This window comes from Cetorhinus maximus, chromosome 21 (genome assembly GCF_964194155.1).
Source record: "Cetorhinus maximus chromosome 21, sCetMax3.hap1.1, whole genome shotgun sequence".
Lineage (NCBI taxonomy): Eukaryota > Metazoa > Chordata > Chondrichthyes > Lamniformes > Cetorhinidae > Cetorhinus > Cetorhinus maximus.
The window spans coordinates 21329100-21356365 of record NC_135899.1 but is presented as its reverse complement, the minus strand read 5'-3'; the positions used below and the strand labels follow the sequence as shown (position 1 = coordinate 21356365).

The 27266-nt window shown below is 42.7% G+C and overlaps 1 protein-coding gene across 7 annotated transcripts in view; it reads left to right on the top strand.

Annotated features, from left to right (window-relative positions):
* LOC144695740 (RNA-binding protein 4B-like) overlaps positions 1 to 27266 on the top strand; it is a 117921-nt gene that overhangs the window by 39147 nt on the left and 51508 nt on the right. For 4 of the 7 annotated variants that reach the window (XR_013580005.1, XR_013580007.1, XM_078566707.1 and 1 more), the window contains exon 3: positions 6363 to 6463. The exons of 1 other annotated variant lie outside the window; for it this stretch is intronic. Coding sequence is in view for 4 of the 6 variants with exons in the window: in XM_078566707.1 (XP_078422833.1) it covers positions 6363 to 6463 (101 nt within the window). In the remaining 2 variants the exon portion in view is untranslated. Of the gene's footprint in view, positions 1 to 6362; positions 6464 to 7204; positions 7274 to 27266 lie in introns of those variants that run through there. 2 more of the 7 variants (XM_078566709.1, XM_078566711.1) reach the window with 2 other exon arrangements.

Sequence of the window (27266 nt, the reverse complement as noted above, 5' to 3'; positions counted from 1 at the left end):
TATGAACTATCAATATACCTTTCTGATTTCTTTGACAGAACAACTCTCTATACTTTTGATCCTTTCAAATTGTACACTTAAGACTTAAAATTTGAATTAAGATGATTAAAACTAAAGTAAAATACAGCAGATGCTGGATATATGAAATAACATAAATGTTGGAAACACTCAGCAGATCACACAGCACCTGTGAGGAGATTAGGTTAATGAAATCAAACTTAAATCAAAGATTGAAAAAAAATGGGAGAGTGAATAGTGTGCAAGCTTTGATTCCTGTGTAGCATAAAAGTTGGTTATGACTGATGCGATTTGGCTGAAGTTGTTCTTGGTAGTCGGTGATTCTGAGCTGATGCACCCAAAAACTTCAGAATAAATTAATTGGCATCCTTTTGAAGAATAGATGAATGTTGAGTTGAAATGGGCTGTCCCTCTGTTTTGTTTATAGAGTGGGGACGGCAGCAGGTTAGGCAGAAGACACTGGAAACTGCTCTGGCTGGCATATGGCATCTCTAAATGCTCTACCCCATTTGGAGACATTTGCAAATGGATTTTAACTCCTTTCTAGCAACACTTCTCTGCTATTCCAGCAGAGCTGTTAACCATTTAAATTAAATTGGTTAATCTTTCAGTTCAAAATAGCTGGTGGAATGATCATGCTATACTGTTATTGATGGGAGTAATTTAGCATTCTTAGTTTTCTACATCATGGGGGAAAAGAATGTTACATTTATGCCCACACTAAGTTATGGTTAGATTTGGTGTATGTTCCCAAAGAGGTAGATTAAAAGCTCACTTGCACCCAAACGTTCTATCACAATATATCATTGCTGTGTGTATTTTATGAATTAAACTGTTTTGAAGATTTGTTGGCCCTAAAGTTGTACTTTGGAAGATCAGGACATTGTAAATGGTTCTCTTTCTTCAGTGTTGACTTTCTCTCCTTTTTAAATCTGCTGCCATCAACCCTCTCCTCAAAAAAACATCCCTTGACCCCTCCAGCTATGCAAACTACCATCCCATCTCCAATTTCCCTTTCATCTCAAGTCCTTGAACATGTTATTGCCTCCCAATTCCACTCCCATCTTTCCCAGAACTCCATGCTTGAATTGCTATAATCCTGGTTTCTGCCCATGCCACAGTACCGAAATGGCTCTTTTCAAAATTGCAAATGTCATCCTACGTGACTGACAAAGGTAAACTTCCCCTCCTTGACTTGCCTGCAGCCTTTAACATGGCTGACCACACCCTTAATCCCTCTAGTTGAATGAAACAGCTTCGCCTGGATCCATTTTTATGTATCTGATTGTATCCAGAGAATCATTTGCTCCTGGGCCATGACCTCTGGTGTTCACCCTCATGGATCTAACCTTGGCCTCCTCCTATTTCTCATCTACATGCTGTACATTGGTGACATCATCCTTTTTTTTTACTTGTAGCCACAGTATTTATATGGCTATTCCAGTTCAGTTTCTTTCTGGCCAATGGTAACCCCCCCAGGATGTTGATAGTGGGGGATTCGATGATGATAATGCCATTGAATGTCAAGGGGTGATGGTTAGATTCTCTCTTGTTGGTGATGGTCATTTTCTGGCACTTGTGTGGCGTGAATGTTACTTGTCGTTTTGTCATCCCAAGCCTGGATATTGTCCAGGTCTTGCTCATTTGGACACGGACTGCTTTGGTATTGGAGGGGTCGCTGAACATTGTGCAATCATCAGCGAACATCCCCACCTCTGACCTTATGGTGGAAGGAAGGTCATTGATGAAGCAGCTGAAGGTGGTTGGGCCTAGCACAGTACCCTGAGGAACACCTGCAGTGATGTCCTGGAACTGAGATGATTGACCTCCAACAACCACAACCACCTTCTTTTGTGATAGGTTTGACTCCAGACAGAGGAGAGTTTTCCCCCTGATTCCCATTGACTCCAGTTTTGCTGGGACTCCTTGATGACACACTTGGTCAAATGCTGCCTTGATGTCAAGAACAGTCACTCTCGCCTCACCTCTGGAGTTCAGCTCTTTTGCCTATGTTTGAACCAAGACTGCAATGGGGTCAGAAGCTGAGTGATCCTGGCAGAACCCAAACTGAGTGTCAGCGAGTAAATGCACAGTATTAGTTTTTACATATACGCTGATGACATCTAGCCCTACCCCACCATTATCTCTCAACTCTTCCACTGTTGCTAAACTATTAGTCGGTTCATCTGGAGTAGAGTACCGGACGAGCAGAAATTTCCTCTAGTTAAATATTGTGAAGACTGAAGCCAAAATATTTGGTTCCAGTTCCAAACTCCGTTCCCCAGCAACCGACTCCATCCCTCTCCGTGGCAGCTATCTGAGATCAAGTCAATCTTTTTGCATCCTTGGTGTCATATTTGATTCCAAGCTGATTCCGACCTCGCACTTGTATAATCACTAAGACTGCCTATTTCCACCTTTATGTTTCGCCCCATCTTAACTCATTTGCTATTGAAAGCTTCTTCCATGCCTTTTTTCCTCTAGTCTCGACTATTCCAATGCACTCCTGCTGATCTCCTACACTTAAACTTGAGGTCATCCAAAACTTCACTGCCAATCTTCTAACTCTCAGCAAGTCCCGTTCCCCTGTCATCCCTGTACTTGCTGACGTACATCATTTCCCGGCCAAGAAATATCTCATTCTTTGCAAATCCCTCCATGGCCTTGCCCGTCCCCCTTTATGTAATCTCCAACTCCACAACCCTTTGGGATACCTGTGCTCCTCTAATTCTGGCCTCTCGTGCAATCCCAATTATAATTGCTCTACTGCTTTTGGCAGTTGTCTGGAATGCCTTCTGTACATGCCTGTGCATCTCGCCCTCGCTTTTTCCCTTTAAAACCTGAACTTCTGAAAACCTACCTCTTGCCAAGTTCTGACCTAATATCATTGTGACTCGGTGCCGTACTTTGTTTTATGATGTTCCTGTTGAAGGGCCCTGGGACATTTCATTACATTAAAGGTGCTAAATAAATTTAAGTTGTTGTGATTTTCATGTTCAACCTGTTGGTGGGGAACCCCTTTTATTTTATCTGATGCACTGACCTATTTATTTTAATCAAATTTTGCACCTCTTATAAATCGCGAAAAGGAATTTGAGAAGCAGTAACCAGTTTTCGTTCTCTAGTTGGTGATGTGCACCATTATACTCCCAATTGTGGGAAACTAGAGGGATAATTTCATGAGTTTGCTGTTCTGATCAGGGAATGTGGGCTTTATGTGCCTGAATTTCTAGTGGACAGCAAGGTTTGAAATTTTCCCTTGGATGTGATGGAGACATTCAGAGTAGTCTCCTTGTGGTTGGTGGTGATGCGTTTTACATTGAATGTTAATTACACTACAGTTTCTTTTTAAAATAAAATTTAAAACACTTAAAAACTAGTATGTACTGATTGCCAAGTTCTCTCTTCACCAAGGTTAGCTGAAGTTGAGCCAAAACTTGCTCACTGTCATTTTAATTAATTATATAAAACCATAACGTTAAGCTGAACAACATTGTACATCACACATGTTGTAGAAATGAGCCCGTTCTTAAAGAAAAACCTTTGGTCGGTCAGAATGCTTCTGCTTAATTCAATAAACAGTATACGAAAAGTTAAAACGGCATGCTTTTGGATGAGTTCTGGTGTCTGGTTTAGTTGTTTTGTCTGTAATTGTGCCTGAGTGAAAATGCAGTGATGAAAGTGAAAACACATGCCTTTCTACCCAAGGTTTTCTGTGTGACTTAGGGCGACCTGTAGGATTAGAGTGCATTGGAGAATCTTTTTACATTGTCGCCATCAAAATTTCATATGAACATCTGATTATAGACCAACTGGCTATCCGACTATTAACAAACCTTTCAGTTGCCAGTGCAAGTGCATATTCTTTTCCGCAATTTATGTTTGTGTGACGGTTCTGCATGTTGGTGCGAATCTTCTTCATCCTCAAACCTGTGCTACTCCCCTCAAAAACTTGTACTATTCTTTAGTCGCCCCCAGTTTAAACAGTTTCTAACTGATATGCACATTCTTTATTCTTTATCTCTGCGACCAAATGTGTCCTTTCAAGGTCATGGTCATTGTCTTTAAAACTACTCAGACCCCCCCATATTTTTAAATTCTGCATTTAGCTTCTAGTAAACTTAAAAATGTGCAAAACTTTTTTGGATGCAAATAAATTTTATGCCACCTTTCCAACCATCTTGCTTTGGATACTTAAATCCTACACAAAATTCAGCTCCTGTAGGTAAGCTTTCACTCCCTATGAATCGGAAGATACAAAGTAGAATTAATAGATTGTCGAGATGGGGAGATGTTTCTACCCAGGCATACGCTGGGGAGTGTTTTTTTGCTTTGAAAAATTCTGCTCTTCAATTTATTTTGCACCTGTTAAGATTGTGTCTTTAACAATCATGAACTTTGTGCCTTTTCCCAACATGTACTGGATTCGAAATGTGCTTCTTGATATCTTAGGCTAAAAACTAATCAAATTTATTTAAGTGAAGTTAACAGAATCAACAACAAGAGAAGCATTAGCAAACAAAATCTGACACCGAACCACATAGGTGATTTTAGAACAGATGCCCAATTTTGGTCAGAGTTTGAAGGCATGTCTTAAAGGAGTCATAGAGAGGGGAGAGATTTGGGGCAGGGTGTTGTGGAGGAACTCCAGAGCTTGGGGCCGAACTGAAGATTTTAAAACTAATTTTTCTAGAAGCTAGTTGCAGTATTTAAAAATGAGGGGAATGAGTGGTATGAAAGACACGGGCACTGAGTGGTGGAGCGATTAAAATTTGGGATACATAAGAGGCCAGAATTCAAAGAGCACAGATGTAGGACATGCAGAGGTTGGAGATGGGGAACAATGAGACCATGGAGAGATTTGAAAATAAGGATGAGGATTTTAAAACAATGGTGTCACTCAAATGGAGTCAGTGTAGGTCAATGAGTACAGGGGTGATGGGTGAATGGGACTTGATGCGAGTCAGGATATGGGCAGGACAGTTTTGGATGAGCCCAAGTTTATGGAGGGTGGAACATGGGAAACCTGCAAGGAGTGCATTGTAATAGTCAAATCTAGAGAATAACAAAGACATAGATGATGATTTAGTAGCAGGTGAGTTGTGGCAGTGTGGACTGGGGTGGTGCTACAGAGATCATCAAGCAGATATATTTCAGATTTCTCGTCACCTTTTTTAAAAAAAATCTCTATTGGAACATGGTCATTGCTGGCAAGGGCAGCATTTATTGCCCATCTGTTGTTGCACTTTGGAAGGTGGTTTGGTAAAGGTGCTCTGTCAATGTTGTTAGGTAGAAAGCTGTTTTGTTGTTGGGCTTGAGGTGTCTCTAGTGAGACTATTTATTGCCCATTCCAAGTTGCCCTGAGAAGGTGGTTGATCTTTTTGGCTCTTAAGGGAGCAGTTAAAAGGCAGTCACTTTGGTGTGAGACTGTGTCACATGTAGACCAAACTGGCTAAGGATGGCAGTTTTACTTCTCCGAAATTTCCTACAAGTGAACCTGTTAGTTTTTATGAAAATCTGACAGCTTCTTCATCTCAATTAACTGCTACTAGCTTTTTATTTCCAGATTATTGACATAACTGATACAATCCCATTCCCATTTCAGAATTTTGACCCGCAACAATGAAGGACCAGCGATTATAAGTTCAAGTCAGTCTCCTTTTCTGACTTGGAGGGGAACATGGAGGTAATGGTGTTCCTACACACCAGTTGCCTTTGTTCTTTTAGGTAATGACTCACTGGTTTGGGAGATGCTGTTGAAGAAGCCTCACAAGTTGCTGCCCCACATCCTGTAGATATTGCACATGCATGCTGGTGATGGAAGAGATGGTTGGTTGACCAATTGGTGAAATGCCAATCAAGCAGACTGCTTTTTTCCTGACTGCTGCAATTCTTGATTGTTGCAACAGCAGGCATCCAGGCAACTGGATTCCATAACAGTCTTGACCTATGCCTTGCTTAATTTTGGGGAGTTAAAATAGTAAAGCTCTCAGAGCCACAGTAATTCTTCTAACTCGAATAATGTGTCTGAGGAAGTTCAATCTACAGAACCGCCTACAGTTCTTAGCATTTACAGTAACATAGATAGGAATATAGCAAAGACTAGATAGCTCACCTGGGTTAAATATTTCTCTACCATTTTAAATCCAAACTTGTAGTGAAAGAAGATCAAAAGGTACCTTCACATTGAATGAAATTCAAAGTAGGCCCTTCAGACTTTAGTAGTTTTCGAGAGATCCAACATGCAACCTTGATTGGAACAGTACAGAGGCCAGACTTGAGCAATTGATGGCCTAACAAACAACCTTAATTGTTTCTAATTGTGGATTATTGTCTTTTTTAAGGTTATCGCTCAGACCCTTTCTTGCTGATCACAGCACACACAGAGTTAATACTGGTTTCTCCTGGCTGTTCTTGCAGGCTAAGGAATATACGTTATTCTCTGGTAAGCTAAATGTTTGCTATAAATCTGAGGTTTGGCTCATATCGAGCAAAAGAGCATAGTATGCTGTCAGTTTTATTGGGAATCATTGGGGGTTGATCTGTCAAATAGTATTGCTGATAGCCAGTTGCACACAATTATTATCAGTCACTGTAGATGAAGCACAGTAAATTGGGAAAATTGTCTTTGTGACTTATTAATCTGCGAATCACTCAGTAAATTGGTTTTGATTAACAGCTTCAAAGGAGGTATGACTAATCCCTTGCAGTCACTTTTGACAATTCTGTGCCTTGGAGCTTCCAATTGTGAATTTATATAAGGCTTTAAGGGCTGGGTTCAGGAGTCAATATAATGCAGGTAGACCTAGCTGCATCTGGCTTCATGGTACCATTTCCCTGCTCAAGTTGTGAGTGGCAGTCAACGTTATTTTTGAAAAGGATAATTTTAACTTAACAAGTCCAGTGGGAACGGGGTAAGATTGGGGAGGGAATCCTTTTTACATTCCTCCTATTTTATGCTCCATTGACTTTAACAGAACCTAAAATTGAACTGTGTGTAAACCGGATGTACAACCACATTCCTGGTGGAAGGTTTTGGTTAAAATGTCCCTCCTTAGTTTTGTATCCCCATCGACAACTCTTGGTTCTTTTAAAGCACAGCTTTACCCAACTATTAATAAAGGGTATGTAATTGCTCATGAATTGACTAGGTAAAAAATCTATTTGAATATTGTGCTATTTGCAGATCTTGTCTTGATTTTCCTGTGTTCAGCCTTTAAATGTAATGAGGACTTTTTGACATGTCACCAGACTAAAGCATGTAGGCAAAAGTGACAGGAGACCGTGGTGAGAATCCACTGAGTAAGTTACTGAATTGAATTAGAAATTAACTACTGATTCTGGGTACACTGAGCCATTCATGGCAGAAGTCTGAATGCTTGTTTAGTTAGAGATAACTTGGTATGCTTATGGTAACAGTTTTCTAGATGTGAATGTGAGGGCACATATTAGAAAAAAGCCTAAACGGTAGCAAGCAATGTCACCTGATTTTTAAAATATTGCTATCTTCCTCTTAATGTCCTAACTGAGAGAAGAGGAAATCACCTAAGTCACACTATCAATAGCAATAGACAATTCGGCCCTAGTGCAGTTTGAAATTCTATGAGGATGAAGTCTGAAATTCCATGCACTGGAAACCTTTGCTCCATGTTAGAGATTATTCGTGAGCTTTGTTTTACTATCTCTTCCTGTGGGATAGTCTTGTCTTTGTCCTTGACATCTTTAGTAATCGTTTTTGTACTTGTATCTCCATTCTGTTTTGAGATAGACACCTAGACCAAAAAGAAAAGGAAACACAGTGAGCACATATTTTCCATTTATTTCCTAAACCTTAGCGTATAAAGGATGTAGTATGAATCTTAGAGGTTAAGTTATTTTCACCTAGAATTCTAATTACCCAATCGTTTGATGTATACTTCTATTTCACAATGTAGAAGTTCTGTATCTGGGATGATGGGCAAAGTAGCTAGGATTCAGGTACTACAATATCTTCAACACTGTTCATTCACATTTAGAACCTGGGATCAAATGCAACCCACGGGGCAACTAGATGTTACATTACATTCATAGAATCATACAAGACCCTTCAGCTTTTTGTGTCTATGCTGGCTCTATGAAGGAGCAGCTCACTTTGTGCCACTTCCACTCCTGCTCCCCGTAGCCATGCACATTCTTCCTTTTCTGGCAATAATCCAATTCCCTTTTGAATGCCTTGATTGAACCTGTCTCCACCACACTTTCAGGCATTGTATTCAAGATCCTAACCACTCGCTGTGTTAAAAAGCTTTTCCTCATGTCGTCGTTGCTTCTTTTGCCAATTGCCTTAAACCTGTGTCTTCTGGTTCTCAATGCTTCCATCAATGGGAACAGTTTCTCCCTATCTACTCTATCTAGACCATTCATGATTTTGAATACCTGTTATCTGAAGTTTTGTCTTTAGGACATTAGATCACCCAAATGCTGATGGTTTCCCCATTCTGGTGATGGATTGAGGTGATCTGATTGGGTCAGATGCTGCCCTTTTGCAACTGGGACAGATTCAGATTGCTAACTTTTTTAGCCAAGATCTTCTGGTCTCCAGATGGTTGGTACCCCAGAAGATGAGCTACCCATTGAAGTCCGAACCCAACAATTCTGTGGGAATTGCCCATCAGCAGTTTCAACTTCTAATGGACAGTTCCCCAGGATCCTCCAAAAAAATCTCCAAGTTAGAGTTCGAGCATTCGGAGGGTTCTGGCTCATTTCCTGGATAGTTACCCGGTAAATATTAGACAGAAGGAACCCCCCCTCCACTGCCATATCCCGATCCTCTGGCTCCCCAAATCCCCACTCTGCCGACTCACTTCACTAACACACTGCAAAGCTATTTAAATGTCCCACAGCTTTTCACTATGTTAATGAATGCTGTAAAAAGGTGGCATGGCATGGCTTCTTACGATCCTGTAGTATGAAGAAGGACTCTGAGTACAAGTATATTTCTGAAGAGGGAGGTCCGGGCCAGAAATGCAGACCTCCAACATCGGGTAAGAAAATAGGAGTGGACTGGCAATCTGACAGTGATTGTACTTGGAAGGTTCAGTCCAATTTCCCTAATGGCTGCAAAGGGCACATACAAAATGAGTCTGTCAAACCTTACCCCTGCTCCTTCAGGGCAAGGGCTTGCACAACAACATAAATTTGAGAGCTTTATTGGCAGCGCAACTCAAAAGATAATGTGGTTGGGCTGGAGTGGGTAATTGAAACTTGTAAATTGGTGATTGGAAAGTGTTCATGTTAATTCCTGAGTGTTGTGGAAGGAGCTTTATTTTATATGAATCACAAGTTGTGGGATTGCTTGATGGGATAGTGTACCATGCACCTAATATGGCAATGCTCAATGGGGCATTTTGGAGATAGCTTTTCTTTTCAACTAACCTATACTGTGCCTGATTTGAGAGTGCTTTATGGGGAAATTTTTTTTTTGATGACATCAAACTCCTGATCTCAGGTCAGTTATAGTATCAGTGATAGAGCATCTAAACTCTTAACTTCCCAGTGAAAAAGTGTGAGCTGATACAATGTGAACTATTCTTTTTATATTGCAGAAATATAGGAAGCTATGGATGGACCGGACAGGAAAAATACCATTGCTGATTAGCTGGCTTTTCCTAAAGCATGAAACCATGCTGTTAACTTGTATTTCTCAATTGTTTCTTTCACAAAAAAAAATGCCCAGCTCTTTAAATTTTCTGACACCATCTGCTTTTAAGGACTGTGTTCCATGAATTTATCACTGTCAGGGTGGGGTGGTGAGCAGTCTAGTCTTTGAAACCCTTCAACAGTCAGAGAACAAAGGAGGGAATTAGAAATGAATGTAGCTATATAGAAGGGGGAACAAAACAGTCAGAGGATGACGGAACTAAAAGCAGAAAATGCTGGAAATTCCCAGGTCATTAACTCTGTTTCTCTCTCCACAGATGCTGCCTGACCTCCTGAGTATTTCCAGCATTTCCTACTTTTATTTTTGACATCCAACATCCACGGTATTTTGCTTTTGAATCAGAAGACTACATTTGATTTGGGGGAATGTCCACTTTTAAACCTCTTTATTCTGAGAAATTTGAAGGGTATACCTTTGTCTGTTGCAACAAACCAACAGTCAATGTGAAGCAGCAGTGATAGGGCTAGCCGGAAGACTCTTTCTTTTAAAAAAGTTCACATGAGAAGCAAACCACCATGTTTCAAACATAATATTTGACAAAAGGAGAAACTTCTTTGTGTTTCTGATATTTTTAAGAGAAGTGTAACTTGTAATTACCCTGTACATAGTATATTTAGTCATGTTTGTTTACTTAGTCAATTGGTCTGTTCATTCAAAATTTAAACTGGGGTTGATGAGTGTGTTTACCCTTGCAGGAATGAATTTCCTTTCCAGGCAGAGCTGGCTGGTTGCTTATATATCTCTCTCTTCTGTATTCCACCAAGTGGGAAAGAGGTTGCTCTGATCCTGAAGGGATTTGATAAAGTAGATGGAGAGAAACTATATTTCCTCTGGTGCGGAGGTACCAGACCAAAATACATAATCTTAACATTAGAGCTGGACCATTTAGGTCAGGTAGCATTTTTTTCACACACAGGATAGTGAAAATCAGAAACTCACTCCTGCAAAAGTCTTTGGATGTTGGGTCAGTTGAAAGTTTCAAGACCAAGATTGAGTTAGATTTTTATTAGATTAGGGCATCAAGGGGTATTCAACAAAAGTGGGTAAATGGAGTTGAGATACAGGTTAACCATGATCTAACTGAATACTGGAACAGGAGTGGATTAATGGACTACTTTTGTTCCAATGGTCCCTGTTAAGTGATTCACCAGCAGACTTGTCAATAAAATCAGTTTACCTCTTCTACCTCCTTGCAAAGCAGATCCAACTTGCTGACTGCTTACTACCTGAAATGTAGCAGTTCAAAGTCAGTTTCAAAGACTAGCTGCTCTAGCTAGATCTCTTCAATTTCTTCAGTCTGTGGATTTTTAAAAAAATTGTATAGGTTCACTGTTTTTATAATGTAACATAACTTTAGCCTATTCTCAAATCCCTTCCATGAAGAAATGATCAAAAGACAAACAAGAAAAGACTGATTGATTGAACAACAACTAGAACAACGCAATTTTACATTTATGAAGTGCCTTCAACATGGGAAAAGCACAGCATGGAGACAAAATCAGACATTTGGGAAGTGACTAGTGCTTTGTCAAATTGTTGCTTCAAAGACGATCTTCAGGAAGGAACTGGAGATGGTGAAAGTCAGTTGTTTAGGGTGGAAATTCCTGTTTGGGGCCTTGGTGGCTGAAGACACTGGGGTGAAGAAAGGGAGGATTGCAAAGAAAGGCAGAATAGAGCAATCTGTGGTGATTGGGTGGCTGTGGGTCTGGAAAGGATGATAAAGGTAGGTTTAGGCAAAGCAATAAAGGGATTTAAATATGAGAATGAGGCCATACCTTATCTGTATATCAAATTTTGTTGACATCTGTCCATCATTTTTGAGTTTATCGTTTACAGACTAATAAACCAGGGTGAAAACATGTCTCTCCTGTGACAAAGGCAATTATCCTTTTTAATTTTAATTCTGGGCACAGTAGCATAGTAATTGTTACTAGATGAATGGTATAGAGGCCTGGACAAATGATCTATAGACTTGAGTTCAAACCTGATCAAGGCAGTTGGGAAATTTGAGTTCAATTAAATAAACATGGAATAAAAAGCTAGTATAGGTTATGGTGACCACAAAACTACAGGATTGCCACAAAGCCCCAAATGGTTCATTAATGTCCTTTAGGGAAAGAAACCTGCCATCCTTCCCTGGTCTGGCCTATGTATGACTCTAGACCCACAGGAAAGTCGTTAATTCTTGACTGCCTTCGGAAGCCACTCAGTTGTATCAAATTGCTGCTGAAAAGTTAAATAAAAATAGAACCGGTTGTACGACCTGATATCGACCAAGGCACTGGATATGACACCGGCCCAACAAAGGTACACCCCGTTCAGATGACCCTGCAAAGTAATTTTCTCTAACATTTGGGAACTCCTGCCAGAATTTGACAGCTGCCTCATAGCCAAGTCAGGCAGCAGCCTGACATAGGCATACACACAGAATTATACTTTATAGCCCATGCCCAGACTCCTCCATCACAGGATAAACCCACCAGTGGTATATAGTTGGGAGGGAAGTGGCCCTTGGAGTCCTGAATATTCAGTTCAAAATCCATGAAGTTTCATGCCAATAGGTCAAATATGGGCAAAGGAATCTTTTGCTGATTACCACCAACTGGTTTTGTTTTCCCTTAGCTGATGAATCAGGACTGTTCCATGTTGATCACCACTTTGAAGAAGCACCATGCGTAAGAAGGACACAAAATGTACTCTGGTTTGGGAGACTTCTTCATCCATCACCAAGTGTGGCTCTGGAACAGCAGACTGGGCCTGCAGCAAGTGCTAAGGGAACCAATGCAAGGAAAAAACCATCTTGACCTCATCTGTCACAGAGTGATCTATTCGTGATGATCACATCACAACCTCCTTGTGGAGACGAAGTGCTGTCTTCACAATGAGGACATCCTCCATTCTTTTGTATGGATGCACAACTATGCTAGGTTCAAAACAGATCCAGTAGCCCAAAAGTACATCCATGAACTACTGTGGGTCATTACCAACAGCAGAGATGTATCCCACTGCAATCTGTAACTTCATGGCTGAGCATATGCCTCACTGTCCCATTACCATCAAGCCAGGGGTTTATCCCTAGTTCATTAAGGAGTGTAAAAGAGCAGTACCAGGCATCTTTAAAAATGAGTTGATAACCTGGTGAAGCTACAATACAGGACCACCTCCATGCTGAAGAGTGGAAGCAGCATGCTATAGGCAGGATAAACAATCCCACATGGGATCAGATCAAAGCTGAGAAGTCCTGGTTGACAGTTAGACAATGAGGCAGAGAAGAAGGCCCTGCCTGCAGCAAGTGGTTGGGGAACCAAGAGGGAAAAGCCTACTTAACCCTGCCCTCACCAATCTACCTGTCAGAGATTACAGAATTGGTAGGAATGACCACCGCACAGTTCTTGTGGCAATGAAGTTCTGTCTTACCGTCCTTCGTTTTGTGTGGTGCTACCACCATGCTAAACAGGAAAGCTTCAGAACAGATCTAGCAACTCAAAACTGGGCATCCATGAGGCGTTGTGGGCCATCAGTAGCAGCAGAAGTGTAATGAATCAAAATGTAACCTCATGGGCCGGCATACCCCTCACTCTAGTATTATTAAGCCAGAGGATCAACCCTGGTTCAAAGAGAAGTGCAGGACAGTGTGCTTAGAGCAGCACTAGGCATAACTAAAAATGAGGTGCCAACCTGGTGAAGCTACAGCTCAGGGCTCCATGCATGCTAAACAGCAGAAACACCATATGATAGACAGAGCTAAGTGATCCCATGACCAATGGAGCAGATCAAAGCTCTGCAGCCTTGCCACATCCACTCGTAAATGGTGGTAGACAATTAAATAACAAGTGAAGAGGACACTCAGTGCAAACCTCCACCACGCTATGTTAACTCAATGTTATTAAAATTATGCAGCTCTTACTTGAGGCTTTTCCCCTGCCTGGTTGATGCTCTAACTGCAATGCTGAAAAAAGAAATATTTTTATTAAGAACTTCCACCTCCCTGAGGAGGCTTCAGGCCAATCCACATCCAACAAACTGCTCTGAAAATTCTGCTGACATTTTGACAGCTGTGACAAATTGTACCAGAGCAGCTGAGACAATCCACAACATTCGCAAACAATCAACAATATTTTAATTAAAACAACCCACAACATTCTTTAAAATGTTAATTCACTGTATCTCCCAATGTTAATGGATCCTTTAATATATGGAAATATATCACCGTTCCTTCACTGTCGCTGGGTTAAAACCCTGGAACTCCCTTCCTAACAACACCGTGGGTGTACTTACACCACGTGGACTGCAGCTGTTCAAGAAGGCAGCTCACCTCTATCTCCTCAAGGGCAACTAAGGATGGGCAATACATGCTGGCCGAGCCAGTGAAGCCTACATCCCGTGAATGTATAATTAAAAAAAACTCCAGGATCAAGATTCAGATCAGTATCTTCGCCAAAAACTAATCAGTTCTTCCTTGGGCCATACCCTATCTATGCACAGGATCTCATTGAAACCCGTTCTCTAGTTTTTGAGGTATATTGTTCACAAACAGACTAACAAACAGGTGTAAAAACATTACCTCCACCACCCACCTTCATTGGCGGAGGTAACTAATGGGAGGATGAAAATTCTCATCCTCGATGGTGGGGGAGCCCAGCACATGAGCCCACGAGACAAGGTTGAAGTGTTTGCCACCATCTTCAGCCAGAAGCGCTGACTGGTTGATCCATTTCAACCTCTTCCTCAGGTCCCCAGCATCACAGTTGTGAGTCTTCAGCCAATTCAATTCACTCCACATAATACCAAGAAACAGCTGATTGCACTGTGCACAAAGAAGGCTGTGGGCCCTGACAACAACCAGGCTGTATTGCTGAAGACTTGTGCTCCATAACCAACCGTGGCTCTAGCCAAGCTGTTCCATCACAACTTCAACAGTGCATTCTGCATGATAATCTGAAAAATTGACCAGTTATGTCCTTTCCACAAAGAATAGGTGAAATCCAATCCAGCCAATTACTACTCTTAATCATCAGGAAAGCGACTGAAGGGTTCGTCGACTGCACTTTAAGAAGTATTTACTCAGCAACTACCTGCTTACCGAGGTTCAGTTTAAATGTTGCCGGTGTCACTCAACTCTATAGCCTTGGTTCAAACATGGACAAAAGAGCCGAATTGCAGAGTTGAGGAGAAAATGACTGTCCTTAAATTCAGGGCAGCATTTGATCGAGTGTGGTAGCATGAAGCCCTGGTAAAACTGAAGCAACAGAAGTAAGGGGGAGCTCTCCATTGGGTGGAGCCATACCTAGCATAAAGGAAGATATTTGGTCTCCAACAACCACAACCATCTCAGCCCAAAGACGTCGCTCAGGGATTTCTTGGCAGAGTGTCCGAGGACCAACCATCCTCAATTACGTCATCAATGATCTTCCTTCAATCATAAGGTTAGAAATGGGGGTGTTATGATTATTGTACAACAGCAAGACCTGGATAACATCCAGGCATGGGCTGACAAGGGGCAAGTAACATTCGCACTACACAAGTGCCAGGCAATGACCATCTCCAACAAGCAAGAATCTAACCATCACCCCATGACGTTAAATGGCATTACCATCACTGAATCCCCCATTATCAACATCCTGGGGGCTACCTCAGTGACCAGAAACTGAACTGGACTAGCCATATAAATATCGTGGCTACAAGAGCAGGTCAAAAGCCAGGAATCGTGTGACGAGTAACTCACCTCCTGACTCCCCAAAGCCTGTTCACGATCTGCAAGGCACAAGGAGTGTGATGGAACACTTCCCACTTGCCTCGATGAGTGCAGCTTCCACAACACTCAAGAAGCTTGACACCATCCAAGACAAAGCAGCCTGCTTGATTGACACCACATTCACAAGCATTCACTCCCTCTGCCACAGATGCACAGTAGCAGCATTGTGTACTATCTACAAGATTTTCTGCAGGAATTCACCAAGGCTCCTTAGACAGCACCTTGTTACCCACAACCACTACCATACAGAAGGACAAGGGCAGCAGATAGTTGGGAACACCACCACCTGGAAGTTCCCCTCCAAGTCTCTCACCATCCTGACTTGGAAATATATCGCCGTTCCTTCACTGTTGCTGGGTCAAAAACCCTGGAATTCCCTTCTTAACAGCACTATGGGTGTAGCTACACCACTTGGATTGTAACGGTTCAAGAAGGCAGCTTACCACCACCTTCTTGAGGGCAACAGGGGATGGGCAATAAATGCTGGCCTAGCCAGTGAAGCCCACATCCCCTGAATGAATTTTTTAAAAATTCAGTTGACATTTGCAACGCATCCGATAATGAAGCAGCCTTATGGCTGGAGAACATTCACATTTGGGTTAACAAGTGGTAAGTGACGTGCCACACCGATGCTACGCAATGACTATTTCAAACGAGAGAATCAAACTACCTTGCCTTGCCATTGCCGTCATGGAATCCCTCATCAAGGTCCTGAGTGCCACCATTGACTCAATTTAGGTGGACCAATTACATAAAAACTGTGGTTTCAACAATAGACAGCAACTGTGTACTCTGGTGATTTATCTCGCCTTTTGCCTTCCAAAATTGTTTCTACCATCTATAAGGCACAAGGACTAATGGAATGCTCTCCACTTATCTATAGAACGGTTAGAACACAGAAGGAGGCCATTCAGCCTGTTGTGTCTGTGCTGGCTCTCTGCAAAAGAAACTCAGCTGGTTCCACCTCCGTGCCCCGACCACCCCGCCCACAGCCTTGTAAGTTTTTTCTATTCAGATAATTATCCTATTCCCTATTGAAAGCTATGATTGAATCTCCTGCTGCCACACTCTGAGGCAATCATTCCAGATTCTAATGAGTCTGTGTAAAAAAAAAAAAATGTTTGTCCCCTTTGATTCTTTTGCCATCCACCTTATATAGGTGGCCTCTCATTCTCAACCATTTTTCCAGTGTAGTCCAGACCCCTCATGATTTTGAACACTTACCAAATCTACTCTCAATCTTTTTTCTGTAGAGAACTTCCACAGCTTCTCCAATATATTCAGGTAACTGAAGTCCCTCAGGCTTGAACCAGCCTTGTAAATCTTTTCTACACCCTCTCTAATGTCTGCACATACTTCCAAAAGTGTGACCTGCAGCATTGGACACACTACTTCCAGTTGAGGATGAACCAGTGTTTTATAAAGGTCCATCATGACTTCTGTACTTTTGTATTCTGTTCCTTTAATTTTTTTTAATTGGGATAGACATAGTGTTAAGGGCTTGGATGGAGTGGATTTCTTGAAATGTGTACAACAGAACTTTTTAGGTCAATATGTAGAGGGTCCAACAAGGGACGGTGTAGTGCTGGACCTAATTCTGGGGAATGAAGCCGGACAGGTGGCTGAGGTGGTGGTGGGGGAACATTTTAGTGATAGCGACCACAACATGGTACAATTTAAGCTTGTTATAGACAAAGAAATAGACAAGTTGCAAAAAAATGTTTTGGATTGGGGGAGAGCGGATTTTAGTAAAATAAAGCAGGATCTGGCCAAGGTAGACTGGGAACAGCTACTTGTGGGGAAATCTACAGAAGAGCAGTGGGGGCGGGTGGGGGGGGCGTTCAAAAAGAAAATGGGAAGGATACAGGCTGAACATGTTCCCTCTAGGATGATAGGAAGGAGTAACAAGCCCAGAGAACCATGGATGACCAGAGATATTCAGGATACGATGAGAAGGAAAAGAAAGGCTTTTAGCAGGTACAAGGGGAGCAAATCAGCGGAGGCATTAGTGGAGTACAGAAAGTGCAGGGTGGAGCTTAAGAAAGCAATTAGGAGAGCAAAGAGGGGATATGAGAAAGCTCTGGCTGGTAAACGTAGGGAAAATGCCAAGATATTCTATAAGTATATCAATGGGAAGAGGATAACCAGGGAAAGAGTAGGGACCCAGGGGGCAATCTATGGGTGGAGCCAGAGGACATCGCTAGAGTGTTGAACAAATGCTTCACATCCGTTTTCACCCAAGAGAATGAGGATGAAGGTATGGAACTCGGGGAGAGAGACTGCGAGATTCTTGAGCAAATTGATATAGGGAGTGACAAGGTATTGGAGGTGTTGGCAGGCTTAAAAGTGGACAGATCTCCAGGTCCGGATGATTTGTGTCCCAGACTGCTGAGGGAGGCAAGGGAGGAGATCGCAAGGGCTCTGACCGAAATTTTCAATTCCTCTCTGGCCACGGGGGAGGTGCCAGAGGACTGGAGAACAGCTAATGTGGTTCCGCTATTTAAGAAGAGTTGTAGATATAAGCCAGGGAACTACAGACCAGTGAGTCTCATGTCAGTGGTAGGGAAACTATTGGAGAAAATTCTGAAGGAGATAATCTGTCTCCACTTGGAGAGGCAAGGTTTGATCAGCATGGCTTTGTCAGAGGGAGGTCATGCCTAACAAATTTGACTGAATTTTTTGAGGAGGTGACCAGGTGTGAAGATGAGGGTAGTGCAGTTGATGAAGTTAAATGATAAGCAAAGCCTTTGACAAGGTCCCACATGGGAGACTTATAAAGGAGGCAAATACACATGGGATACAGGGTAATTTGATAAGGTGGATTCAAAATTGGCTTTGCTGTAGGAGACAGAGGGTGATGACAGAAGGATGCTTTAGTGACTGGAAGCCAGTGTCCAGTGGTGTACCACAGGGATCTGTGCTGGATCCCCTATTATTTTTCATTTATATAAACGACATAGATGACTCTGTGGGGGGGAAGGATTAGTAAATTTGCGGATGACACAAAGATTGGCCTGGTGGTTAACAGTGAGATTGATTGTCTTGGGCTACAGGAATATATAGACGGGATGGTCAAATGGGCAGATAATTGGCAGATGGAATTTAACCCTGAAAAGTGTGAGGTGATACACTTTGGAAGGAGTAATTTGACAAGGAAGTATTCAATGAACAGCATGACACTAGGAAGTTCTGAAGGACAAAGGGACCTTGGCGTGTGTGTCCATAATCTCTGAAGGCATGTTAGCTGGGTGGTGAAAAAGGCATATGGGACACTTGCCTTTATCAATCGAGGCATAGATTACAAAAGTAGGGAGGTCATGTTGGAGTTGTATAGAACCTTTGTGAGGCCACAGCTGGAGTACTTTGTGCAGTTCTGGTCGCCACATTATAGGAAGGATGTGATTGCATTGGAGGGGGTGCAGAGGAGATTCACCAGGATGTTGCCTGGGATGAAACATTTCAATTATGAAGAGGTTGGATAGACTTGGGTTGTTTTCGTTGGGGCAGAGAAGACTGAGGGACGATCTGATCGAGGTATACAAGATTATGAGGGGCATGAACAGGGTGGATAGAGAGCAGCTGTTCCCCTAAGTTGAAGGGTCAGTCATGAGGGGACACAAGTTCAAGGTGAGGGGCAGGAGGTTTAGGGGGGATGTGAGGAAAAACCTTTTTACCCAGAAGGTGGTGACGGACAGGAATGCGCTGCCTGGGAGGGTGGTGGAGGCGGGTTGCCTCACATCCTTTAAAAAGTACCTGGATGAGCACTTGGCACGTCATAACATTCAAGGCTATGGGCTAAGTGCTGGTAAATGGGATTAGGCAGGTAGGTCAGGTGTTTCTCATATGTCGGTGCATACTCGATGGGCCGAAGGGCCTCTTCTGCACTCTGAGATTCTGTGATTCTCTATTTATAAAGTCCAGGATCTCGTATGTTTTATTTACCACTTTCTAAACTTACCCTGCCACCGTAGCTGATTTGTGCACATTCACCCCAGATCCCTCTGCTGAACCCCATTTAGAATTGCATCCTTTATTTTGTATTAATTCTTCCTGCCAAAATGTATCATTGCACACTTCTCTGTGCTAAATTTCACTGCCATGCATCTGCCTATTCCACCAGCCTGTCATGTCCTCTTCAAGTCCATTACTATCCTTCTCACAGTTTGTAATACTTCCAAGTTTTGTCTCATTTGCAAGATTTGAAATTGTGCCCTGGCACCCAAGTCCACGGTGTTAATATAGTTGAAGAAAAGCAATGGTCCTAGTACCCTGGGGTACATTTCTCGAGTCTGAAATATAAGCGTTTGTTACCACTCTCTCTTTCCTGTCACTCGGCCAACTTCATACCCATGTTGCTGTTTTCTCTTTTATTCCATGGGGTTCACTTTGGCAATGTGGCAACTCATCAGATACCTTTTGGAATTCCATGTACACCACATCAACTGCATTACCCTCATCAACCCTCTATTATCTGATCAAAAAAGTTAAGTAAACACTTTTTGCCCTTAATAAATACATGCTGGCTTTCTTGAATTAATCGAGATTTGCCCAAGTGACTTAATTTTTTCCTGGATTATAGTTTTTAAAAGCTTTCCCACTACTGCGGTTAAACTGACTGGTCTATAGTTGCAGGGCTTATCCTTACACCCTTTTTTTTTGAACAAGCGTGTAACATTTGCAATTCTCCAGTCCTCTGGCATTGCCCCTATATCCAAGGAATATTGGAAGATTATGGTCAGTGCCTCTGCAATTTCCACCTTTACTTTCCTCAGTATCCTCAAATGCACCTGATCTAGTGCTGGTTGCATTGCCAACCATTCTTAAATCTCTTCTTTATCAATTTTTAGCCCATCAGGTGTCTCAACCACCCCAACTTTCACCATGACTTTGGCAGCATCTTCTTTCTTGGTAAAGGCAGATACCAAATACTCATTTAGTACTTTGTTGCCATGCATAAATCTCCTTTTTGGTCCCTAATTGGACCCACTCCTCATTTTACCACCCTGTTACTAATTATATGCCTGTAGAAGACTTTTGGATTCCCTTTTATGTTAATTGCCAGTCTCTCTTCACTCTTTGTTTTTTTTTGTGCAAACTCTCTGAACTCCCTACATTCAGCCTGGTTTTCACCTGTTCTATCAACCTGACATCTGTTATATAAAACCTTTTTCTGCTCCGTCTTGCTCTCTGTCTCTTTCTTAATCCAGGAAACCCCCGTTGTCCCACCTTTTCCCACTTTGTGGGAATGTACTTTGTCTGCACATGCCCATTGTTCCATTACCATTTTGCATGCCAGACTTTGATTCCAGTTTACCTGGGACAGATCTGTTCTCACCACATTGAAATTTGCCTTCCATCAATTATTTTTAGTCTGGATTGCTCCCTGTCCTTTGCCACAGCTACCCTAAACCTTATGATCTGCATAAATGGTGCCCTACAGCCACTTGATCCATTTGACCCCATCATTCCCTAGAACCAGATCCAACAAAGCCCCACCCTCATTGGGCTTGAAGCATACTTACCTGGAAAATTCTCCTGAACACACTGCAGAAGCTCTTTCCTCTCTTTGTGCTTCACACAAGTAGTACCCCAGTCTATATTAGGAAATTAAAACTGTCTGTTATAACTGCTCTATAGTTTTTGCACCTTATTGTAATTTTCTATATTAGGCTTGTCCAACCTCTTCACATGAGGGGCCACATTGCAATTTTTTTCTCACTCAAGTGGCCAATGAGCAAATTCCAGAAATATAAGGTTTGGCACAACATTAAACATTAATTTTTTTAAAAGGCCGAGGCATAAAGGAAAGAAACAACTTGCTGAGCAAAAAAACAACGCAATAAAATTGATGATTTAAAAAATGAGTAATTAACCAAGATGACCATTAAAGGGTGTGTGTCCCGCTCACTCCCAGTCTCGGGGGTTCTCACGCACCCTTGCCCACGCCCACTGTGTGAGTGGGTGTGAATGTGTGTTGTTTTGGGCTGAGGGTGAGTAAGAGCAATGAGACTGGGAGTGAGCCAGACACACACACATTCTTTCTTTCTCTCTCTCTCTCTCTCTCTTTCTCTCATACATCTCTCTCTTTCTCATACGGCTCTCTCTCTCTCTCTCTCATACACCTCTCTCTCTCTCATACACCTCTCTCTCATACACCTCTCTCTCATACACCTCTCTCTCATACACCTCTCTCTCATACACCTCTCTCTCATACACCTCTCTCTCATACACCTCTCTCTCTCATATACACCTCTCTCTCATATACACCTCTCTCTCATATACACCTCTCTCTCTCTCATATACACCTCTCTCTCATATACACCTCTCTCTCCCATATACACCTCTCTCTCTCTCATATACACCTCTCTCTCTCTCTCTTATACACCTCTCTCTCTCTCTCTTATACACCTCTCTCTCTCACTCTCACATACATCTCTCTCTCATATACACATCTCTCTCTCATACATTCACCCTCCTCACACACCCCTCTCTCTCTCTCACACACACACACACACTCACTCTCATTCATTCATTCTCACACGCACACTTTCCCACTGGGCCCAGGTGGTGTTGGGATTAAAATGCTGAAGAGCGATTTGGGATGGCTGGGAAAGTACCAAGATTCTTCCTCCCTGCCCTGTCTAACACTCCAGCTGCCTTGGGTCCTGCTGTTTCTGCAACTGCCGCTCCGCCATCTTGCCTCAGTCTCTTCCTCCCCTCCTCCCAAGCAGGCAGTTACCCCTGCACTCGCTCTCCGGCAAGCAGTATCTCTCTTCCTCACCTCCCTGAAACCTCTCTTCCTCTCCAGTAGGCCCATTGCCACCCATGTTCAGGCCTCAGGCTGAATAAAGCCACTCACCTTCACACTTCGCTAAGCCTCCAATCATAGATTATTTCTCTCTGACATTTGCTGCTGACAGCATATCCTCTTTGGGCCCAACTAATGCCTTACTATTTCTTACTGTAGTGTTGTTTGTGCATCTTGTTTTCCCTCTTTGATATTACAGCCTGGTTCCCATCTCCTTGCTGATTTTGTTTAAACCCTCCCGGCAAACCGCCCCACAAGGACATTGGTGCTGGTTCAGTTTGTTTGAAACCTGTCCAGCCTGTACAGGCCCATCTTCCAGAACTGGCCCCAATGTCTCAGGAATCTAACACGCTTCCTCCAACACCATCACTGCAGCAATGCATTCACCTGCTCTATCCTATTCTATATTCACTGGTGCATGACATTGGGAGTATTGTGGATATTACAACCTTTTGAGGTGCTGCTCCCGCTAGTTTCATTTCTTACTTCCTAAAATCGGCCTGCAGGATCTCATCCTTCTTTCTGCCTATGTCGTTGGCACCAAAATGGACCATGAATGCCAGCTGTTCAACCTCACCCCCGCATGCCTCCACCCCACCCCACTTCGAGTGCTCTGCAGCAACTCGATATGCACTCCCCTTAGGATCTGTCACTCTCATCAGAATTCAAAACTGGAAAGCGGTTGGTCAACAAGATAGACTTGGACTGTTGCACCATTTACCTGGTCTTCCTTGGCTGCCTGGCAGTCACCCATTTATTCTCTGCTGTACACCCTTAAGCTGTGCGGTGACTACATCCAGAAACATGCTATCCACGAAACTGTTCACCCGTAGATGTGCTGCAGTGATGCCAGCTGTTGGTCAAGTTCCGATACCTGGAGTTCAAGTTTCTCTGGCTGATGACACTTCTTGTATGTGTTGTCTGGGACAAGTGTCCTGGACTTCCCACGTGAAACAGGATATGCATTCCAGAGGACCAGAATGTTCTGTCATGCCTCCATTTATTAATTTTATTACTGTTAAGTCAATTAATTGTTTAAGATTTAGGTAAAGTCTCACCAGCTACTTACCAATCAGCTCATTCCCTTATACTGACATCACTTTACTTTATAAGGAGGTAGCTCTTCTTGTTACCTCAGATTTTAATTAACTGAAAAAAATTAGAACCCTTTTGTGTTGCTATCCCTTTTGAATTAAAACATCATCCCTAGCTTTGATTCATGAATTTGATAAAACTAAAGATAACTTGATAATTTGTCATACAATTGCATTCAATGTTCAATTAATGATTTTTTCAAATTCATTTACGGGAAGCTGGCTAGGCCAGCATTTATTGCCCATCCTTAATTGCCCTTGAGAAGGTGGTGGCGAGCTGCCTTCTTGAACTGCTGCAGTCTCTGTGATATAGGTACACCCACAGTGCTGTTAGGGAGGGAGTTCCAGGATTTTGACCCAACAACAGTGAAGGAACAGCGATAAATTTCCAAGTCAGGATGGTGAGTGACTTGGAGGGGAGCTTCCAGGTGGTGGTGTCCCAAGTACCTGCTGCCCTCTCCTCCTTCTAGATGGTAGGTGCTGCCTAAGGAGCCTTGGTAGTTTCTGCAGTGCATCTCGTAGATGGTGCACACTGCTGCCACTGCACGTTGGTGGTGGAGGGAGTGAGTGTTTGTGGAAGGTGTCCCACTCAAGCGGGCTGCTTTCTCCTGGATGGTGTCAAGCTTCTTGAGCGTTGTTGGAGCTGCGCTCATCCAGGCAAGTGGAAGGTATTCCATCACACTCCTGACTTGTGCCTTGTAGATGGTGGAGAGGCTTTGAGGAGTGAGGAGGTGAGTTACTCACCGCAGAATTCCAAACCTCTGACCTGCTCTTGTAGCCACAACATTCATATGGCTAGTCCAGTTCAGTTTCTTGTCAATGGTAACCTCCAGGATGTTGATAGTGGGGGATTCAGTGATGGTAATGCCATTGAATGTCAAGGGGTGATGGTTAGACTTTCTTGCTGGAGATGGTCATTGCCTGGCACTTGTGTGGTGTGAATGTCACTTATTACTTGCCACTTGTCAGCCCAAGCCTAGATATTTTCCAGGTCTTGCTGCATTTGGACATGGACTGACTCAGTGTCTGAGGAGTTGCAAATGGTGCTGAACATGGTTCAATTCTGATGATTGCACAGGGGGATAATATACAGAAGTTAAAGAGGATGTAATGGAACCTCAATGCAGTTCCATGGAGAGAGAATTTAAAGTTGAAACTGTAAGCATAATATCAGGCAAGCAGAGTGCACTAGACAGAACAAAATGATCCCACAACCAATCAATCAGTTGTGAATAATGATGCATAATTAACTAACTGGAAGAAAGAGGATCCGCAAATACCCCCATCCTCTGATCGTGCAGCTTAGCACATCAGTGCAAAAGACAAGTTGAAACATTTGCAACCACCTTCAGTCAGAAGTACTGAGTGGATGATCTATCTTAGATCTCCTCCTGAGGCCCCTAACATCACAGTTGCCTGTCTTCAGCCAATTTGATTCACTCCCATGTGATATCATGAACTGCAAAGACCAGCCCTGAATAATTTCCCAGTTATAGTACTGAAGACTTGTGCTGCAGAACTAGCTGCACCTCAAGCCAAGCTGTTCTAGTACAACTACAGCACTGTCATTCTGGCCACAAAAAACAGAACAAGTTCAAGCTGTCCAATTATCACCCCCTCAGTCTATTCTCAATCATCAGCAAGATATGGAAGGTGTAATTGACAGTGCTATCAAAAGGCACTTAGCAACCACCTGCTCACTGGTGCTCATTTTGAGTTCTGCCAGGGCCATTGACTCCAGTCCTCATGCAAGCTTTGGTCCAAACATGGACAAATGAGCTGAATTCGAGATGAAGTAAGAGTTTATCCCCTTGACATGAAGGCAGCGTTTGATCGATTGTGGTATCAAGGAGTGCTAACGAAATTGAAATCAATGGGATTCGGAGAAAACTGTCCCTTGGTTGGATTCATACCTCGCACAAAGATAAATGGTTGTGTTTATTGGAGGCTGATCATCTCAGCCCCATAATATTGCTGCAGGAGTTTCTAGGCACTGCCATCTTCAACTGCTTCATCAATGGCCTTCCCTCCAACATAAGATTAGAAGTGGGGATGCCCACTTGTTGCATGGTGTCCCATACCACTTATGACTTCTCAGATACTGAAACAGTCTGTGCTCACATGCATTCAGCCTTGAAATTTGCACTGTGCAAGTGTTTATTAGCTTTAGTTCATTTTACAACTTTTTTGTGCCTTATGGTGTTACCAGTGACACTTTTTATCAGTGATGAAACAAACCCAGCCTGCAGCTGTTACAGCCACAGCACTCTGTATATAATTCAAACTATTGATGCCCCCCCCCCGGGGGTTGGATAGCTTCCATAAATTTTTAACCACAGATTTCAATTAAAAGTCCGATTAAATCAGTCAAAAAATATTACAGATTCTTACACCACTGACAAGAAATCCAACTGGACCAGCCATAAAAATATTGTGTTTACAAGAGCAGGTCAGAGGCTGGGAATTCTGCAGCAACTCAACTCCAGACTCCCCAAAACCTGCCCACCATTTACACTTGCCTGGATGAGTGCTGCTCCAGTAATACTGAAGAACCTTTGCACCATCCAGGACAAAGCTGCTTGCCTGATTGGCACACCATCCAGAACCTCACACATTCGCCCCCTCCACCACCTGAGCATCATGGCATCATTGTGTACCATCTACACGATGCACTGCAGCAACTTGGCAAGAAAGCTCTTTTGACAGAACGTCAAGAAACGTCCAGAAAGACAAGGGCAGCAGAGACATGGGAACACAGCCACCTACATGTTCTTCTCCAGGCCACACACCATCCTGCCTTGGAGCTATATTGCCGTTCCATCGTTTTAGTTACATTATGAACATCTTGATTTTGTGTTAGTTAATACCATCTTTTTGAGTTCTCAGTCTAAAAGCAGATCTGCCCCACAGCGCTACGACTTCCACCACAGGCAAGGAGGCAGGTCCCAGTTCTACCCCATCTGGAATAGAGATCGAACCCCCTGCTATTTACACTAATGTGACCCACAGCATCTGCCCAGATGAGTGAGCCAATCGTGCCCCCACCCCCTTCCTCAAGGAGCCTGAGTTGCTGTGGCAATGTACACTTTTGCATACATGTTGCAGCTTGAAGCTATGGATAAGTGATGATTGAATTCTAATTTCTTTCCATGACATGGCTGACCAGGAATCTCTTCCGCTCTTACCGCCTACCATCGGCTTATGTTGGAAGGATTTACAAGTTGATACTCAACCTTTTGGCCACATTATGAACACACCTTCCTTGGCCATCAAGTTGTGGAGTGGGGCTTGAACCCAGAGCTTCTTGCTCAGAGGCAGGGAAGCTACCCACTGTGCCTCCAGTTGATGCCCATCGGGTATAATAATAGTATTCCCTATAACCTGAACTGGAAATTATTCTCTGAAGGTGGGCTGAGCAAACATTTGCTATGGCAAAGCCAAATGTTAATTTTAAGTCACTTCAAAGAAGGATGGGCATTTAGTACAGACTTTATGATCAGATTTATTTAATTCAATCCCTAAAATTTGCCTTTGTGTAATAATACAAAATAAAGAACATGGCAAGCAGGGCAACAGCTGTGTGTCGACATTATTGACTTGCAGATTGCAGTTAACTCACCTCCAGCATTTCTGATTTATTTGCCTCAGTGAAAGGTCTCAATTTTTCCTTGAATGAAATTTGACTTTCCTCATAACTTTCCTGTTTCAAAAGGCCTGTCTCCTTTTGGCTCCCAGACAGACAGATTAAAAGGCTGACTATGCTAACGCATAACCTTTTAGTCTATCGGAAAAACAACTTATATTTTAGCATATTAACCACCTATCATCAAGGCACTTTTCTTTAAAGTTTGGAGAACATTTTTTTCTTAGCATTGAAAGTATCCTACCCCT